Source organism: Clarias gariepinus, chromosome 26, assembly GCF_024256425.1.
Source record: "Clarias gariepinus isolate MV-2021 ecotype Netherlands chromosome 26, CGAR_prim_01v2, whole genome shotgun sequence".
In the NCBI taxonomy this organism is placed as follows: domain Eukaryota; kingdom Metazoa; phylum Chordata; class Actinopteri; order Siluriformes; family Clariidae; genus Clarias; species Clarias gariepinus.
Genome location: NC_071125.1, coordinates 17,550,970 through 17,572,683, shown reverse-complemented (window position 1 = coordinate 17,572,683; position 21,714 = coordinate 17,550,970). Strand labels below are relative to the sequence as shown.

The window sequence follows — 21,714 nt, the reverse complement described above, 5'->3', positions numbered from 1 at the left end:
TCAATATCTTTGCTGCTTAGCTAGTTCTTTAAGCTACTGTCAGGTTTGTTTAGCTTGTGGTATAACGTGAATGCTATTGACAGTCGTGTAAGTGAGGAAAAGTCCTTCTACCTGGTGTCACCTTGGCTTCCTGTTACAGGAAGAAAAACCTGCATTTAAATATTCCGTACAGACGCAGACATTTTCGAATGATTGTATCTTATTATATTTAAATAGGATTAAGTCCAGCAGTCACAGTGGATTAGCAGTTAGCACTTCTAGGGACGAGGATTACAATCTCAGCTCTGATCTGTGTGTGTGTGTGGAGTTTGGATGTTATACGAATTGTGTAGGATTTATGGAATTACATTAATATCAAAAGTTGTGTTTGAAAAAGTTGGCATATGTCTTAAAACTCTGTTCAACATGCGCTTAGCATCGAGTTGAGTTTTGAGAGTTTAGAGGCGGGGACAATTGTTGATGTCTCCTCTCTTTTCGCTGGTCCGTCTCAGTCCCCGATACTGCACCTAGACACAACAAGACCTGCCTGTAAGCAAAAACAAGTAAATAATGGGGCTGCATTTTATATATATATATATATATATATATATGTAATGCCATACACTTCCAACTACAATCTAAAGACAGAAGTTGTAATCGTATTGGTGTTTCCAGATTGCCCCTAGTACTGTATGTGAGCTGTACGATTTAAACAGTTATGTGTTGTAATCTACAGTATCTTTTTTGTCAGTCGTGTTATAATGTTGAGGGAGGGCATGTGGTGATGAGGCTAACGATCCTGGGTGTTGTATACAGAGCCCCGATGCAGGGCGTCCGAGGGGAGGCTGTGTGTGTGAGCTGTGCGAGTGATTGTGGACACTTTCAGGAGGCTTTTCCGTTCGGAGATAACGTGGGTTTATTAATTGAACGCAAGATCACTACGAAAACAAAAGACAAACATCCAACATGAACACAACCAAGACGCCCCTGTTCCCTCAAGACAGGGTTAGTCCTTTAACTTTTCTCTTTTTTCACTATTATCTTCTTTTCTTTTTATTTTACTTCACTTTTTTTCTTTTTTCTTTACTTTTCTTTTCTTTTTCTTTTTTTACTTTTCTCTTTTCTTTTTACTTTTCTTTTCACTTTTTTTCTTTTTTTTTCTTTTCTTTTCTTTTCTTTTTTTTCTTTTCTTTTCTTTTTTTCACTTTTTTCTTTTTTTTTTCTTTTCAGTTTTCTCTTCACTTTTCTTTTCAGTTTTCTCTTTTCTTTTCACTTTTTCTTTTCTTTTTTTTCTTTTCTTTTCTTTTTTTTCTTCACTTTTTCTTTTTTTACTTTTCTCTTTTCTTTTTACTTTTCTTTTCACTTTTTTCTTTTTTTTTCTTTTCTTTTCTTTTTTTCTTTTTTTTTCTTTTCTTTTCTTTCTTTTCTTTTCTTTTTTTCCCTTTTTTCTTTTTTTTCTCTTTTCAGTTTTCTCTTCTCTTCTCTTTTCTTTTCTTTCCTTCTCTTCTCTCTTCTTTTCTTTTCTTCTGCCTATACCAGAGCAATGCTCGTAGACCTGGTGCTACCAAAAAGTCTGCAGTCTGTTGCCATGTGTTGGGGGCCTATATAGACATCCTTCCAGGTGTCGTGCATCCCCCTGATTGCCATAATGGTGGCGTTGCCTAGCAACTGCACGTGAAGGTGGCCGTGGGCCTGCCTTACTGGAAACCCGTGGAGCAGTTGTCTGTGGGTTTGCCTGCCACAATACCCACGACATTACAAGTTGATTTAATGTTAAATTCTCTAGAACTGATAAATTCCTTTAAAAAAACATATCAATCTCTTTTTTTACTTTTAATGTTATGAGTCAAAATTATCCGCACTTTGGCTGTAAGATTTATTTTAATAAGCTTTAAAAAAAGAAAAGATACAGTAAATACATCAATTTTCTTTTAAAATCATTCCCTCTTAAAAAATGTTTTAAGCCTTTTTTTTAGTTAAATGCCCTGTTGTCTTCACTTCTTCATCAGAAGCGAATCTTCATCCTCATAGGGCTGCTTATAGGGGACCAAAGTCCAACAAAACGAGGTTGGAACTATAGGGAGGATTCTTTAACACTTTAAAACAAAGTTTTAGCAGAGTGTCGACAGAAGTATGCGGACGTGCATTGTGGGATCACAACGCCTGTCGAAAGCAGTGCACCGAGTTTAATCCCAAGTTTAAGCTTGCGCTCTTTAATAAATCTCTCAATATAACGAGCATTGGTGATTGTTGAACCTTTTTCCTGATAATGTTCCAATACTGCCCCTTGAGAATCACAGAAAACTGGAAGCATCAATTTTCCAGCTGATGGTTGACTTTTGTACTTTATCTTGGTCTGTGATTAAGGATGTTTCCGTTCCCTACTCTGCTGTTTAGTCTCAGGCTCGTAGTGATGAATCCATGTCTCATCACCAGTAATGATTCTTTTTAAGAAACCTTTACCTCACCCTTGTAGATTGGCTTACGCTTTGTATGAGATATCACAAATTGTATAGAATAAAAAAATCAAATAGAATTGATAAATCCAGTGTACACACCTGTTCCAGACCTTACACAGTGTAAGTGGTATGGGATATTAATGAAGCCTTGTGCCCGTTGAACATTTAACAGACCGTAACTATCCAATTACTAGATTAATGTGTGACATTGGTAGCGTGAGAAAACCACACTTAGCTCGAAGGTTTAAGACATCTTTGAACAGAATGATTGAATTTACGCCTGCCTATGTTTAACTTTTTATTATTATTATTATTATTATTATAAAACAATCCCTTTCATATTAGCGAAAGGTTAATCAGGGAAAATCTGATGGATTTCCCCAGACCTCCACACATGTTTTATTCATAATACTATTATTATTATTATTATTATTATTATTATTATTATTAATAATAATAATACTACTACTAATAATAATAATAATAAAAAAGCTTGATAATAATAAATAGTATCTTCTATAGTATTTGTCATGTTCTGTGTTATTGTAAAATGAAAATGAATAAAAGTTCAAATAAAAGTTCAAATGTTGTTTAATCGACAAGGTTTTGTTCAATCTTGTTAAGGCTTCTTCTGTTTGTTTTGCTCTTTTCAGACCTTTTCAAGCGAGAACACATTAACCAAGTCGATATCTCTGCCACGGAGCGCTTACTGGCATCACATCACACGTCAGAACAGCATGGGAGACATTTACAGTTATCAAGATAAGACAACAGGTGCGTTGTACATTATATTATCAACATTATTCCTTTATCAGGAGGTTTAAATACGGGGGGGGGGGGCATATGCATAACGTATGGTTATACAATTTATTACAGTTTTAAAAAATAAAATAGCTTTTCCCTACACAAGTTTATAGGGGATGAATATACATTATAGATCTTTTTCTTTGAGAATTCTATGTATTGTTTGCAGAAATCGTTAACACAGTAGAACAATTGTTTTTTTCATAGTTATTATATTTGGATCACATGTGGAATGAAGCTATACATCTCTTTCTGTTTTACATAACATTTGCAATGCAGCACTTACCTGGTTTTGTATTGTCATCAAAAGCCTGGAAAAATTATGGAATTTAGAAATCATGGCATGATTTCACCTGAAAGTGTCATGAAAAGTATTACATATCAGAAAGGTATAGAAACGTCATAGGATTTTTGAAAATAGTTATTTTTTTTAAACCACCATTTGGGGTTTTAATAATGATCACTTGAGTGTTTGTGCATAAAGCACTGTGCCAATACGTGCAGGTTGCATGATTTATTGCATCAAGATACTATATGTAAGTGAAACATGGTGAGCATGGTGAACTACAGGACTGTACATAGTATGTGATGCTGTTTGTCCAATGTTTAAGCCACTCTCTCATGTTTTTTTTTTTTTTTGGGTGGACCAAACTGAGTGGAACTTATCGGCATTGGCACTATTAGATGGTAAACAAAAGATATTTCAATGAAAGCACTGGAACACAGAAATAAGAAAATATGTCAAAGGAAATCAGTACAATGTTCAACTCAATTCAAATATCTAAGTGTAGAAAAAGAAGCTGCAGCTTAGTTTCTTTGATGTTTGTATTATTAGGAGGTTAAATAAAAAAAAACATTAGATAGTGTTTTGATTAAAGAAATTAAAGGCTACAATGACTAAAACATCTCACATCCATGCAATTACCCAATCAACCAATCAGGTGACAGCGCGATGAGTGCATTATTATGCAATAGTTTGTTCCAACCGTGTGATCTAATTGGAAAAGCATTCCACGAGTCATGATATAGAACATAACAGCACTGGAACATTTACCCATATAAATCACTCTGCTTGATTGTTATAGCGATCATTCAGTACACTAACAGCAGAAATACAACTTCAGTTTAAAATGCACATTTAAAACCAGTCACAAAAGCACTTTCAGGAGGAAAACACTTTAGTAATTGTTACTAAATCGTTCCGAATCACCTCTGAACAGTCCATGTTTATGGCTCATGCTAGATACAAGGCTGAATTTCAGATTCCTCTCTATACCCTGATCACGGACACTACTTGATGTGTGGAACAAGGGACCATTTCCATTTAATGCTATTTAAGATTCAACTGTGGATACCCAAAATTTACCTAATACAGTGGAACCTTGGATTACGAGCATAATTCGTTCCAGAAGCAGACTAGTATTTCACAACACTCGTAAACTAAATCGAATTTTCCCATAAGAAAGAATGGAAACTCAAATTATTCATTCCACAGCCCCAAAAAATGAATACATAAAAATAATTAACACAAAATATAAAGTAAAAATAAAACAAATTAATCTGCACTTTACCTTTAAAAATAAATCCGGACATCCGTTTGTGTGCGCAGGCGCAGGCGTGTGTGTGTGTGTGTGTGTGTGTGTGTGTGTGTATAAAAGTCAAATTTTGTTAAAAATCTTTGCTTGTCCTGCGGAAAACTTGCAAAGCAGAATAAGTACTGTAGAAATAAAAGTACATCATGTAACTTTCTATGGTTTATTCTGCGCAACTTTTGCCTACATAGTACAAACCACATCACCACCCCCCTCCACCCCTTGGTTACTGTCAGTCACTAACTTTGCAATAAATCCAAACTTGTGTCCAAACGTTTGACTGGCACTGTACTGTGTGTTCACAATGAAGATCAGTTAATTTCACTGTACTGTAGTTTTAAATTACTTGCTCTTCAAAGTAAGGAATAAAGGAATTACAGTATATCTATGTGCTTGATAACTAGAACAACTTAATCTGTCCAGGTCACCACTATTAGACCAGATGGAAAGGAATCATTCAACGTTTTAATAGTTAGTGTCTGAACAAAAAAAAATTTAACCTAAACATCTCTAATGATACACAGTAAATGGGAACATCCATTTTCAAAGGATGAGACGTCATACAGTACCAGCTGTTTCCTCTACACAAGGTGCATGTTCATAATGGTCTCATGCAGTGATGATCACTTGTTTCCCTTTTTTTTTTTTCTTGAGTGGAACAAAAACTTTTTTTTTATCATGTCTTGAAAAAATTGTCCTGGAGAAGTCATTAAAATGTGTCAATCAAGGAGTGTTTAAACTTTGACCTACAGTACAGTTGTAGTTTAGTGTTTGTCCTATTTTAGGTTACCATACAGTAGGTCAAATTTTTATTATCATTCTCTATTTATCGTTTTGTTAGGAAGGGCTGCTTAATTAAATAAAAAAAAAAAAATAAATCATAATCATGAAAAACAAAATTGAAATTGAAAATCAGGAAATTATTGACCTTTTTAAAAAAGTGTTGTCTTTTTACCAGTGGCTTTTTCTTAATATAAAATAAATAAATAAATAAATAAAATGTAACTGAAAAAAAATCTATTAAAACATTTTAATAAATATGAGCCACAGTCTGGCTGAGAGTAATTTTTTTTTCGAGCACACTGTAATAAATGTGCTGAATTTCTAACATGAAACAAGAAGATGATTGTGAAAAGGAATGCGGCACAGTAATCATTTAATCTTGATTCTCTTGATTTCATAATTGTTGGAAGCCAAAATCATAATTGACAATAAAATTTGATGAATCCCACAGCCCCAATGTCAGGCCTAAAAATATCTAATAAAATCTTTATCTCCTCGGTTTTGCTACTATGTTCTTTGCCTGGCTGTGGGATGTTACAGTATACACTGGCCAAAATCAAATGCCCTCAATCTAACATTTGACTCAATGTGGTTGCCAGTTCATGTAGGAAAAACATTCCTCATGTCAGCATCATTCTTTTACATTTAAAACCCTATGGAATATATTCCCATGCCATCAGGGAAGAACAAATGCATAGATGTGATAACCTGCTCCATTAGTACATTCAGGTCATCAGCTGACTTCATTTCATTTCCCCATAACGTTGCTGAGCCTCGACCTGACCAACTGAGGCAACCCCAGATCATAACACTATCCATGATGGGTGCATGGCCTCCCTTCTTCCCCTGACACACCCATCACTCTAGGATAACTACTAATACCCCTAGCTCACCTATGCGGTTTCGCGCGGTGGCCGTTAGCACGGTTCATCATGATTCACCTCGAGTTTTGGAGCTGTGATTAGGTTTCAATCTTTCCGCGCGTCGTTCCTCGCATAGTCAAACCGCATGGGTGAGATAGGGGTATAAAAGCAGGAATAACAGAGTGGGGAGGGTCATTGGGGGCAGGGCTTTTAGGACGACTTTCACACACACACACACACTAATGGATTGGGAATGACTGCTGTCTGGCTCACAGATCAAATTGTCTGAATAACAGAGTAATTTTTTTTTTTTAATGGCGTACCTACAGTAACACATTACGCATTACATTACATGATTAGTTTTCTGACCACAAACATATCCTCGGTGATGTCGATGTTACAGCACTATCCTCAACCCTATTCTGGTCATTTCAGCAGTCTCCTTATTTGTTGTCTTTGCTTGATGCAGGCCCTTCTGAAATGGATTTTCTTTCGTGTAAGAGATAAGAGGTCAGTTACCCGCAAACTAACATAATTACTCAAATGTCACAGTTATGTTACACAAAAAGGTATGCTAATTTTTAAATAATTTGTACCTTGAGGTGAAAAAAATAACTTGTAATAAGAAAAAAAATAAGACTACATCTTGTCAGTGTTTTTTTTTTTTTGTTGTTTTTTCTTCCAAATGGAAATTTGTCTTTCTAATGAGGCAGTGCCTTTAAAACGCAGCTCATCCATCATCATGGCATTTGTATTATCAAAGCATTAGTGTTTGATGTAGTGGGTGTTCATCCCACTCATTTATTATCCTTAGAAATACAAATTCGGCAGAATATACTTGCATTTAAAAATGGAGAAATGAATTCTGTGTTGGAGGAGAGAGAGAGAGAGAGAGAGAGAGAGAGAGAGAGAGCAATGCAGTAAATGTCTCTGTTTTCAATGTTCTAAAAAAAATCGTACTAAAATATATCTCTTGGCAACGCAGATGCCCTTTGGGTGGCACATTTGACTGCTATATTTTGATGAATGTATAAATATGAGGTGATGCAAATCTGCAGACATTATGTTACTTCACAATGATTTACTATACTGTATATCCATTTCCCTTCTCTTGCCTTTTTTTTTTTTTTTAAACCCTGATAAACTTGTTTTAACATTTAGTCAGTGAGTTCAAGAAAAGGAAATTAGTTTTTTTGTTTGTTTTTGTTTTTTTCTTCAACCAAATGCCTTCAAAATGCTGCTCCATCCATCAACTGTTTTCAAACCGTTAGCAATTGACTTAGTGAGCATTCATCCGGATTGTTTATTCTCCTCAGCAAGAACTTCAACAGGATGTTATTCTTTTTTTTTTTTTTTTGGATAATGATTGAGTAGACTGTATGACCTTATCACTGAAATAGAGAGTAGGTAACAATAAAAAGTAAAGAAGTAAAAAAAAAAAAAAAAAGTCTTCCATATAATGTAATACAATGAATGAAAGTAGATATTTAAATCATTTTTAAGAGCGTCTACATGATGGCGGCACAGTGGTTTAGTGATTAGCACCGTCGCCTCGCACCTCCAGGGTCCGGGTTTGATTTCCATCTCCGTGTGCATGGAGTTTGCATGCTCTCCCTGTGTTTGGTGGGTTTCCTCCGGGTACTCCGGTTTCCTCCCGCAGTCCAAGAACATGCAGATTAGGCTATATCAATCGTTTCCAAATTGTGTGTGTCTAGGGTGTACCACGTCTCGTGCCCTAAGTTTCCTGGAATAGGCTCCAGGCCCCATTGACCCTGTATACAGGATTTAGCGGTACATCTGATAAATAAGTGATTCATCATTTGTAATTTTTAATATACTTTAGAAAAAATTTTGATGCGTAATATTGGCCTGGAGTGAATGTTCCTAGTTTTTTAATATCAGGTTCTTTTTAGATTTTTATGGGACAGAGTTATGCTTCGCTTAAAGACAGAATAGTCCTCTGCACAATTTTTTTAAATAAACAACTAACCAGACATATGTTGCATCTATTGAATGTATGGGAGTGCTGTATTTTGTATTTTGCTATGGTGGTGGTGAAAAGCTGTTCAATGGATTTGTTGCAATGCATGCCTTGAATAGTGCTGTATAAAGTTACATTTCCTTCAATATTGCAGACATCTAAACCATGCTTGCATTTTGTGTTTAAGCCAGAGTGGTTTTTTTATTATGTATTTAACGTACAGTATACTATCTAATATGTACATGAATATTATTCATAATTTACTGATCCAGGTGAGAGCTGCAATAGATCTGGAGCCTATTCTGGGAACACTTATAGCATAAGGCTGGATGCCAGTGCTTTATAGTAGCGGGGTGGGGGCGCGGGGTGGGGGCGCGGGGTGGGGGTTTGGGGATGTGTGCTATGAACTTATAATAATACCTCTGTATTTTTAGCCTACAGTAAACGGCAATGAACAATATAACATCTCACATGTGCTTTTGACTTACAACTAAACACTCGGCATACTTCTTAGAAAATAACAAGATATATATAAGATATATATATAAGATCAAAAGCACATGTGAAATGTTAACTGTGTTCTAAATAAAAAGCAAAGACTGATTAAAACATACTGCAAAACATGCAAATGAAAAATATGTAAAATAAACAGCCTATGTTACATAAAGACAGATCTATCTCTCAAAATGCTACTTCAGTTGCTTTCGACAACAATAACAGATTGATTAAAATAGAGTGATAGCAAACAATTAAAATAAAAACGTGAAAATAACAGAAGCTCTGACAAAGGTGTAGAATGTTCTACACTGCCCCCAATGTTGTCATAGAGACAAATAAATACATATTGAGGACATGTCTACCTACAGACACTGCCAGAAATCCGACTGTCTTGGTTAATTCACGTAAATGCAAAACTTTTAGATAGATACATAGATAGCACGGCGGCTTAGTGGTTAGGACTGTCACCTTGCACCTCCAGAGTCTGGGTTTGATTCCCATCTCTGTGTGCATGGAGTTTGCATGCTCTCCGTGTGCTTGGTGGGTTTCCTCCGGGTACTCTGGTTTCCTTCCACAATCCAGAGATTTGCAGATTAGGCGAATTGGTGTCTCCAAATTGCCTGTAGTGTGTGAAAGTGTGTGTGTATATATATATACAGTGGTGTGAAAAACTATTTGCCCCCTTCCTGATTTCTTATTCTTTTGCATGTTTGTCACACAAAATGTTTCTGATCATCAAACACATTTAACTATTAGTCAAAGATAACACAAGTAAACACAAAATGCAGTTTTTAAATGATGGTTTTTATTATTTAGGGAGAAAAAAAATCCAAACCTACAAGTCCCTGTGTAAAAAAGTAATTGCCCCCTGAACCTAATAACTGGTTGGGCCACCCTTAGCAGCAATAACTGCAATCAAGCGTTTGCGATAACTTGCAACGAGTCTTCTACAGTGCTCTGGAGGAATTTTGGCCCACTCATCTTTGCAGAATTGTTGTAATTCAGCTTTATTTGAGGGTTTTCTAGCATGAACCGCCTTTTTAAGGTCATGCCACAACATCTCAATAGGATTCAGGTCAGGACTTTGACTAAGCCACTCCAAAGTCTTCATTTTGTTTTTCTTCAGCCATTCAGAGGTGGATTTGCTGGTGTGTTTTGGGTCATTGTCCTGCTGCAGCACCCAAGATCGCTTCAGCTTGAGTTGACGAACAGATGGCCGGACATTCTCCTTCAGGATTTTTTGGTAGACAGTAGAATTTATGGTTCCATCTATCACAGCAAGCCTTCCAGGTCCTGAAGCAGCAAAACAACCCCAGACCATCACACTACCACCACCATATTTTACTGTTGGTATGATGTTCTTTTTCTGAAATGCTGTGTTAATTTTACGCCAGATCTAACAGGACATGCACCTTCCAAAAAGTTCAACTTTTGTCTCGTCGGTCCACAAGGTATTTTCCCAAAAGTCCTGGCAATCACTGAGATGTTTTTTAGCAAAATTGACACAAGCCTTAATGTTTTTTTTGCTTAAAAGTGGTTTGCGCCTTGGAAATCTGCCATGCAGGCCGTTTTTGCCCAGTCTCTTTCTTATGGTGGAGTCGTGAACACTGACCTTAATTGAGGCAAGTGAGGCCTGCAGTTCTTTAGATGTTGTCCTGGGGTCTTTTGTGGCCTCTCGGATGAGTTGTCTCTGCGCTCTTGGGGTAATTTTGGTCGGCCGGCCACTTCTGGGAGGGTTCACCACTGTTCTATGTTTTTGCCATTTGTGGATAATGGCTCTCACTGTGGTTCGCTGGAGTCCCAAAGCTTTAGAAATGGCTTTATAACCAGACTGATAGATCTCAATTACTTTTGTTCTCATTTGTTCCTGAATTTCTTTGGATCTTGGCATGATGTCTAGCTTTTGAGGTGCTTTTGGTCTACTTCTCTGTGTCAGGTAGCTCCTATTTAAGTGATTTCTTGATTGAAACAGGTGTGGCAGTAATCAGGCCTGGGGGTGACTACAGAAATTGAACTCAGGTGTGATAAACCACAGTTAAGTTATTTTTAAATAATAAAAACCATCATTTAAAAACTGCATTTTGTGTTCAATTATGTTATCTTTGACTAATAGTTAACGGTTTTTGATGAGCCGAAACATTTAAGTGTGACAAACATGCAAAAGAATAAGAAATCAGGAAGGGGGCAAATAGTTTTTCACACCACTGTATATGTGTGTGTGACCTGCGATGAATTGGTCCAGGGTTTACCCCGCCTCATGCCCTAAGTCTACTGTAATAGGCTCCAGGCCCCCACATGCCTGTATACAGGATAAAACAGTACATACGATGAGTGAGTGAGTAAGAGACATTGATAGAAAAACACATTCATACAGTACATATGCACAGTAAGTATAGAAAAAAGCCTTTAAAATAATCACATTTTGTTGCTTTGCAGCCCGAAAAGAAGATATATACAGTTTTGTTTAACTAGTAAGCAGTACTTCCTTAGTGCAACTTTTAACATCCAAGTGAAAGATATAACACTAACATGTCAGAAAAATAAGAAGAAAAAAAAAAGGCTCAGTCCCCTCCTAAATATGACTGAAGCTAATTGCCTTCTCAATGACACAAAGTCGTTTGACTCTCAACTGTGATCAGCTACAGTCATTTTGATTATCTAAGTATAAAAAGCTGGAGCATTTCAGTCTGTGGTAGTGCAACTGAAGCAAACAATCAACGATTTGTGGCAAGACAATGTTAAAAGATCTCAAGTTGTGTATAATATATAAGTCAGTGGATGGATACAAAAAAAACCTTCAAAGGCTTTATCACTGCCTAGAAGCACACTGATTATTACAAAATGGATGGTATTTGGTACAACACAGACCATTCCTGGATCAGGACGTTGTTCCTAACTGGATGAAATATCCAGGAGGAAACTGGTCAGAAATGATACCAAAAGGCCAACAGCAACTCTGAAGCAGTTGCAGGAATGTATGACTACGAGTGGTCATTGTGTGCATGTGACAACAATATTACAAATTCTTCACAAATGTGGCTTATATGGGGAAAAAATGCCATTTTTCAAGAGTTTTGCAAAAACACAGATGGATACAGTAGATGAGACTAAAATTGAATTTTTTGACCACAAATCAAACAGCTGTCCAAAACTCACCACACAATTGCTGAAGAAGAAAAAGGTGAATGTCCTTGCATGGTCTAGTCAAAGTCTAGACTTAACCACATTGAAAATCTTTAGAATAACTTGAAGACTGCGGTTCACAAATGGTCACCATACAGTTCTGCAAAAAAAAAAAAAAGAAGAAAAAAAAAGATGCGCAAAGCTTAGTGTGCCATTGAGAAGGTGATTAGCTTCATCTGATTGAGTTTATAAGTGGTTTTTAGGAGAGGGCTATTTTTTTCCAAATCAGTGATTGCATTTTTTATGACGTGTTGGTGTGGCATCTTTTACTTGGATGTTAAAAGTTGCACTGAGTAAATACAGCTGAATAAACAAAAACTGTCTGTCTTAATTTTATGCTGCAAAGCAACAAAATGTCATTCTTTTCTATACCTACTGTATGTATGTGAATACATTAGATAGATAGATAGATAGATAGATAGATAGATAGATAGATAGATAGATAGATAGATAGATAGAGACTTTGTTCATACAGCCCATCTAGCTATCATTTATTTGTTATTTTCACCTCATTATAGTATGTACTTGAAAGTAAGACTTAAGTATAAGTGTATGACTTTGGTAGAAGCTAAAGTCACTGTTCACCAAGGGCAAATTAGATTAAGCAGTCCACCTACCTGTTTTTGGGATGTATGAAGAAAGCAGAAAACCTGCAGAAAATCTACACACACACACACACACACACACACACACACACTCACACACACTATGACAATATAAAGCTCCTCGCAGACAGTAACCTAAGTGATAAAGGATCAAAGTGGAGACTTTGAAGCTGTGAGCCAACATCAGTACCCTTTGTGCCACCATGTCACCTATTCATGAATATCTTACTTTTAATTAGTTTTCCGACCGTATAAGTCACTCTTATAAAGCTAGTGCTGGTGCTGCTACATTTTGAAAATCAACACGAGTTCAAATGTCACAATGTGATTTCACATTCAAATATTTTTCAATCAAGCTGGGCCCCTCAGGCGGTAGAATTAATGAACATGTACAAAGCCTTTGTTAGACAGCCTTTTGTTAGACTTCTCAAATACAATGCTATGCTCTACACTGTAATAGCTTTGGGAAGTATTTATGGTTATAGGTTCTGGTTCTTTGAGTTTGATGACATGTAACCTTTAGGCAAGTAACAGGAATTCATTTACAATAAGCTTCTGATCATATTTATTGTCATAGAATAATGGATGTGGCCATGAATTCACATTATGTTGTTTCATTTATCACAATTCACCAACCTATCAGACTTTCATTGTATGTGATGTAAATAGGTTCTTTGTTCTTTTCTCAGAGCATAGACACATGTCAGTTCTTCTTTGTGGTAATAACACACACGCTACAGATGAAGTAGACTGAGCATTGTTTGACAAGTCCTTTAAAACATTCATTTCTGTCTCTCAGCTGGCTTCTTGTTGGGAAGATTTGGGGGTTTTGTTTAAGATAAAGATAAAGGAGATAGAAGTGGTTATTCTTTTTAGCTTGGACAGCTGACAAGGACACAAACATACTGCAATGTATTCATGCCATAACATTAACCTATTAACATTGATCAACAACCAATTATTTGGAAGTAAACTGACAGGATCATGGGCACCCATGGCTCATCCACATCCGTGGCATTGACTGAGCGCCAGTGGGATTCACCGGACAAACGAGTCCACTAAGGTCCCAAAGCATTCCGCTGCCAATGTCCTGTTGTTGGACAACATGCCACAGCACGCTCCCAGAGACCCTGCAGAGCCATTCCCCGAAGGGGGCAGAGCTACCTCACTGACACATGGGGAACCCAAAATTTAGGTGGGATTTAACATTAATGATTTAAATGTTTCCAGGTTCGATTTCTGGCCAGACTCGATTCCCGTCTCTGTGTGTATGAAGTTTGCATGGTCTCCCCGTGCTTGGTGGGTTTTCTCCGGGTACTCCGGTTACCTCCCACAGTCCAAAGATATGCAGAACTTTTTGGCATTCCCAAATTGCCTGTAGTGTGTGAATGAGTGTGTGTGCCCTGCGATGGACTCGCACCTTGTCCAGGGTGTACCCCGCCTCATGCCCTAAGCCTCCTGGGATAGGCTCCAGGCCCCAGTGACCCTGAATACAGGATAAAGCAGTATAATGGATGAGTGAGTGAGTGAGTGAGTGATTTAAATGTTATGGCTGATTAGTGTATATTGCTGCAGCTTAAATATTGGTTATATAACATTAAATGTCTTAACTTTGGTAACCAAGGGGACATATTGCAATAAAAAAAAGAAGAAGTAGAATGACTCTACAACATTTGGTCCCCAGAAACACATAAAACTTGGTCTCTCTCTCTCTCACACACACACACACACACACACACACACACACACACACACACTGTGGCCTGATTCGGCTGTTGAGAGCATCTAAAAGCTTCGATCAGCTTGATTGCTTCCAAGTGTGTCATCCTGACTATTTTCTTTTGATTAGTGTGTGAGTGTGTATTGACCTACCTCCAGAGTTACGTAAATGGACACTTTTGTCAAAGTGTTTTGCTCTTGTTAGAGGTGACAACAGTAATGATGAGACAATCTGTTCAACAAACAAATCTGGAATTTTTGACAATTTTCTAAACTCTAAGAAAGTAATAGTAAAATTGTAAGTAATCTTAGCAATTGATTTTCCTGCTTGGTAGTTGCTGGCTTTCTGACGAATCAAAAGAAGAATGTATCGAGTTCACTGATGGGAAATAAATTCTATCAAGCTGCAGTATGTTTGACGGAGACCAAAAATATGCCAGTTATGGTTAAAAAAACAAAAAATAACGAAAACAGGAGAAAGCGCAGTCAATTGGATACACTTTACAGGGCGAGTTAAAGATTTGTGAAAGGACTATTGGAAATGTATATTTTTAATACCTTATATTGTGTTTTTACTCCGTTCTTTTTTCTAAGACTACTCATTATTTTTCTTTGTGGTTGGCCGTTCAGATGATTTTTAAAAAAAATCATTTTTGAGAAAAATTTTTATTAGGCCTACATTATTTAGTCTGATAGATATTTCACATGACTTTTGTGTCAGAAAGTCACTCTAATTTGTTAGAGACTCTTCTAGCACACACTGCAGCCTACAAATGGCGTATGGCCATCACCAACCAAACTTTCCATGTTTGGGAAGCATGTAAGGACTTGACATGAATTTATCAGTTTTGGCATACTGTTCTATCTATTTTTTATTTATTTTGTTTTTACGTTTTTCTGCCTTAGATATTATAATTACTGCCAAGTCCCATTGTTGATGTTTGCAAGTCATCTGACCCTTTAATCTGACCCTCGCATTGATTATTGTAATGCTCTGTATTTTGGGGTTTCTCAGACAGCATTACATCGGCTACAGCTGATCCAAAACTCTGCTGCTCGACTATTAACGTCTATGCGTAAAAGAGAACATATCTCTCCAGTTCTGGCTTCTCTTCATTGGCTCCCGGTACAGTACCGAATTAATTTTAAAATTCTCTTGGTTCCGTTTAAATGTTTACATGGCCTTGCCCCTTCCTACCTCTCAGAACTGCTCCAGCCCTATGCCCCACCCCGGTCTCTCAGATCATCAGATAAACGTTTGCTAATGGTACCCAAGACTAAATGCAAGCTCAGGGGCAATCGGGCGTTCTCTGTGGCGGCTCCCAAATTATGGAATGATTTACCATTGACCATTCGTGAGGCCACATCATTGAGGGTGTTTAAGTCCCATCTTAAAACTCACATGTTTTCCCTGGCATTTAAACCAACATGACATGTTGTTTTTACATATTGTTTTACAATTTATTACAAATAATCTTTTATTTTTGTATTATTTTATTTTTATTTATTTTATTATTATTATTATTATTATTATTATTATTATTATTCATTATTTTTTTAGATTACAATGTTATTTTATTATTTATGTGAAGCACTTTGGGGCATTCATGTTGTTAAAGTGCTATACAAATAAAGATGAGTTGAGTTGAGTTGAGTTTAATCCTAAACTGCATCTGCGCATACTTTAGTCTACTGTTTGTGACAGCATACTTAACCAAGCAACAACAACAACACTGAACAACTCTAACCTTAAAATCAGTTCTTCATATATTTCAAAGGACTTTTGACCATGAACCAGGGAGAAACCCATTATCTCAAAATGTTCTCCTCAAAGTGGCCGAATATGCTCTCAAGTTCCGACACCATAGCCGTAGACATGGATGCAAAAAGCCCACCATCAAGGCTGCCTTTTTATAAGAGGCTAAATTCAAACACCCTTTAAAATATGGCATGCAAAGACAAGAAGATGGCACTAGACTCACTGATCAATTTAGACATTCATCTGGATCAGCTGTTTTTAAATCTGCCATTGCATCTGGTTGAGTACAGACGAGATAGAGACTTCAAAGGGTAAGAATGTGCTGGAAATCCCAGAGCTAAAGATATACAGTATACCCACCCACTTCCATGTATGAGTTTGCATGACTCACAAATCTCCTGGGCTCAGAAAGAACTCAAACACTGGTCACACTACTACCCTCAGAGTTGTCTCATGAAACCTCAGTTAACACTCATTTCCAGTACTATTGAGAGGCCACAGAATGCCAAACAACAAGCGATACCCGAGGAATACCAGGACGTCATTCATGTTTCAAGAGCTAATGGTCTATAACCACATTGACCTTGTGACTGTATGGCTGAATTCCTCAACCCCATCTCATTATCACATTTGCCCACTCTCTCTCAGAAAAAAAGGAACCATGGATGAATACATAAAAGGAGCACTCCAGCAAGGATATATTGTTCCATCTGACTTTTTCTTTGTGGAGAAAAAGTGTGTGGCCTTAGACCCTGCAATAATTACTGTAGAATTAACCAAATCACTTTTAAATGCCAATACCCACTAATGCTGTTCACCTCAGCAATGGAACAGCTGCTACCGCCCAAGAACTTTACAAAGCTTCACTAAGGAAGCACATATACTGTAATCTGGTCTTGATTATATGGTCTTGGAGTGAAAGAAGTCCATGAGTGGAAAACAGTTTTAGACACTATGAATATCATCATGCCATATGTGCCCTCTCTGATTTCCAGGTTCTGATCAGCAAGACTTTGAGGGACATGCCTTATAGATCCTTTATTGTCATCTGCACTGTGACATTTTTATATACTGCCTCTCTTATAAAACTCATGTTCATGATGTCCAGTAAGAACCACATAGGCTTCTAGAAATCAGCTCTTCAGTAAAGTGAGGATTGTTTGTTTCACATGCTATAGATTTCCTTCCTGGGGTATATTATTAGCTCAGAGGGAGTGTCAGAGGATCACGGCACAGCCTCTGCAGTCAGAACATGGCCCACTCCCAAGACTGTTAAGGATCTGCAATGTTTCCTTGGCATCACTAATTTCTAGAAGAGATTCATTCGAGGTTTCAGCTAAATTTCTCACCCACTCATGTTTTTGTTGGAAAACAGGGTCAAGCGCCTCACATGGAACAATTCAGTCAAAGAAGCTTTTCAAACACTCCAACAGACATAAAACATAGCACCAATCCTTGAACACCCCGATCTATCCAAGCCATTTGTGGTAGAAGCAATTGCCTCCAACACAGGTGTGAGAGCCATCATGTGCCAGAATTTCGGAGAGAGGCCCAAATTACATAAAGGGTTCACACTCAAAAGACATTGTGACATCAGGAATTGTGAACTGCTTGTATTGAAACAACCACTTGAAAAATAGCTTCATTGGTTAAAATGGGCCAAATATTATTTTTCCCTCCTCACGCACCATAACAAGAACAAGACAGCTAAACAACTTAACCCACACCAGGGCTGATGGTTGCTGTTTGAAATCAGATTTCAATCTACCTCTTGTATCACCCAAGATAACAAAAAATGTGATTGTTGATTCACTATTCCATTTAGAACTATTCCGTCTCTTTAGCATCTTCCTTGGTACCCTAAGAGAACCCAGCAAGAAACATAACTTGATGTTATGATGTTTTCTGGCACTATAGCCAGAAACATTGACCAGGAAATGGTCTGTGAGCTGCCTAATCAAACCCTGAGATCATGCTCTACATATAATAAATGTATACCGCAGCACTCACTAATTGGACACATTCTACACAATCCTCAGGCCATCCACAGACTAACTGGACATTTTACTTTTCAATTCTTTCTGCACCACATGTGCCAAAGCCAAAGTTTCAAAAGGTCGACCAGCAGGACAACTTATATTCTACCTAAATCACAACACCAGGTGAAAAGATTTCTTGAGTCACAAGGCAACACCACCATTATGAGAATTATAGACAGATTTTTTAAATGCATACATGTGATTTTACTGCCTGGAGGTACCCACCATGTGTTCCATTATTTTTGAAAATCAGAGGATGTCATAAGCATTTGACGCACCCAATTCCCATCCAGTGGCTGGTCTAGTTTTATGAAGAAACTTGGGGTAACTGCCCAATCTTAGATCACCACTCCTAGATAAATGGACAAGATGTTTCCAAAGAACATATTGTAGTTCTAGCCAAACAGATTGAGGGCATTTTCTATGTCAATGCTAAGCATACACAAAACTCCAAATGTCATTCAGCAACTTTTACAAAAAAGTGGCCAAAGTCAAGAAATGCCAAGCTGACAAACATCAGAGAGGGACCCTCAGAATCAACATGGAGGTTGAGTATGACCAGTCATTAAGGTCTTTTGAAATCCCCAACGCTCAACCCCATGTGGTAAACCCTTTCAGGGGTGTAATAGTTGTGTAAAAGCCTCTAACTGCAAACAAACAACGCAGCCTACAAACACTGGCACTGACAAATACACATTCTACCACACATGCACCTTGACATGCATCCAGGCTTCTGATTACTAATCAAACACAATTGAACACAATAATCCGCTATGTTAAGCAGTATCACACAAAAGGGAGTTGAACCACGCAGAGCCATGCAGGACGACAAGCTCTAAAGTTTGTAATGCAATCAGCTGTCCAACCATCGGTTTCTTTAACTACCAAGAGTGAAAGTAGTTTAAAATTCTTTAAACCAGTACTACAGTATGTTGCCAAAAGATTAAACAATCTATAGAATAAACAAATACAATAGAATAAACAATGGAGGTGGTGGACGGTCCTTTAATACTTACAAGACTTTACAATATCGACCAACTTCCAGGTTCTGGAGATGAATCCCAAGTAGTGTTAAATTAAAGGCAGTGCACTAGTGAATATAATCCCTTGTTCCACACACCAAGTAGTGCTTGTTGGTTAGAGAGAGATTTGGGATTTAGTAAGCTAGTTAGCATTGTAGCTCACATTAGCCGTGAACAAAAAAAACACAGACTGTTCAGAGGCAATTGTGGACAACTTAAAAGCAGTAACTAAGGAAAGAAAGTGTTGTTTAAGATGAAATAACGTTATCAGATATGTTTTCTTGCTGACTATGGGTTTTGGCAGGCAGCTGCTCTCTCCAGTTCTGTGGACCGTACCGACCTACTTTCATGCTGGTGACTGACTGTTAGTGTTATTAACGATTGTTAGAACACTTCTGATATGGAATGATGCGTATTGTTACACATCCCAGTGACGTTACGCTCTATATCATCACTCGTGTAATGCTTCTCATCTGATCAGATTACTCGGTCGGAATTAATTGTTGTGTAAAATGACTTAAAGTAAGTGCCTTTATCATGCGTTCTTTTTTTTGTATCAACGTTCTAGCCTTTTGACTTTGCCTACCTTGAATAATTTGATTTCTCCTTCCCTATTAACATGCTAAACGTAATCTACATCTGTTCCAATCTCCTGTTTGAGACATATTGTCATTCTTGTAGTTGTTGTTGTTTTTGTTGTTGTCTTTAAAGAGGTAGAGACCCTGGAGAGTGGAAATAAATGGATTAAAAATTAATAATGCCATGATAAGACGCATTATGCCATGACAAATGCGGTGTTGCATTGCGATTTTGAGATACTCTGTTCTGCCATGATATGAAGGAGTAAATATAGTGGCAGTATAAATAGGAGACTGAACCAGCTGTGTGCGAGTGAGTGTGTGTGCGTGTGTGTGTGTGCCTCCTGCTCCTTTATTCTTCTCTGCTCAGGTCAAATCCCAAAGCACCTGAGAGCCCAGAATACACACACACACGCATACACACACACACACACACACACACACACACACACACACACACACACACACACAGCAACTTGCTTGACAGCAATTTCCAAGGTGACAGGAGTGTTAGGACACACACAAAGCTGTCTTTAAGGACAGAGGTGTGTAGAGTCAGTAGAGCGAACATGCAGGACGAGTTATTCACTCACCAACCATCACATATTTTGGTTCTAGACGAATGATGTTTAATTCACAAATCAACGTGACACCGACTGAGACCTGCATTTCTGATTGCAGGTCTGTATGTCTGACTCGCTTGCTGTCTTTCGCTTAAAATTTGTCTTATGCTTTTCCCTTAGGTGTGAGTCCGATGACGACCCTCATCCCTCGAGCTCAGACTTTCCAAAGTTTCCTGACCGAAGAGACGGAAGAGGAAAAGAGAGAGAAGGAGAGATCAGGCTCGCCCTCTAGTGAACATAAAGGGCACTACAGCTCTGCGATACTGCACTGACACACTCTAACAGGAAAAAGAAAGAAGAAAAATAAAAAGAAGAAGGGATAGGGGAAAAGACATTTTACAATTAGAGAAACAGTAGATATGTACAGTACAGTAAAGATGTATAGTTCTATAAATATCACTTGTAGAAATTAATATAATCTAGAAAGGTTTTGTAACTGCTGTACAGCAACAGATGCCTCAATATACAACTATTTTTTTGCACCTTCCTTTTTTCCTTCTCCTAGAAACACCTTTCTAAACATATTACTGTATTTTGTGGACTATAAGATGAGTTTTAAGATAGTTAGTTGGGATACAGTAGTTGAATTACTCTCAAAAGGCAACAAATCCACATTAGACCTTTCTCTCTATGTTCTATACCGCTTCATCCTGTATTCAGTGTGCCTATCGCAGGAGATTTAGGGCATAAGGTACACACACTCATTCACACACTTTGAGCAATTTGGGAATGCCAACTAGACTAATCAGCATGGCTTTCGAGTGGTGGAGGAAACCAGATTACCCAGAGGAAACCCACCAAGCACGGAGAGAACATGCAAACGCCATGCACACAGACCTCAAGGTTGGGAATCGAACCTGGACCCTAGAGGTGCAAGATGAAAGTGCTGACCACTTAACCACTGTGCCACCCATTAGACTTTTCTTTCACCTTAAAAAACAAAAATAGAATACTACCATGACTATGAAAATGGTCTTAATTGTATGATCTGACGGTCACACTCAACTCGAAGCTCATTTAAGCTGTTCCAGTGTCTCATTAGCCTATTACTGGTTCACAGTCCTCCTCTATGTTTGTAGAATCAGAAAAAAAGAAAAAAGTTTCTGCTGCCTCCTCAAATTTCATAAGGAAATGTGACATCATGTGTCTTCAGCTTCCTCTAACATGAGGGTGGAGGCAAACTGTGACGTTAGAATTAGTTAAAACCTTAACCTGAAAAACCTGGAC

At 37.6% G+C, this 21,714-nt stretch overlaps 1 protein-coding gene across 2 annotated transcripts in view; it reads left to right on the top strand.

Moving 5' to 3' along the window:
- Positions 1-20,759, top strand: part of dok6 (docking protein 6) — a 106,539-nt gene extending 85,780 nt beyond the window's left edge. Inside the window, exons 7-8 of one of the 2 annotated variants that reach the window (XM_053488107.1) lie at positions 3,092-3,212; positions 20,608-20,759. In XM_053488107.1, coding sequence (XP_053344082.1) covers positions 3,092-3,212; positions 20,608-20,759 — 273 coding nt within the window. Of the gene's footprint in view, positions 1-3,091; positions 3,217-20,607 lie in introns of both variants that reach the window. The other variant, XM_053488108.1, reaches the window with a different exon arrangement.
- The last annotated feature ends 955 nt before the right edge of the window (positions 20,760-21,714 follow it).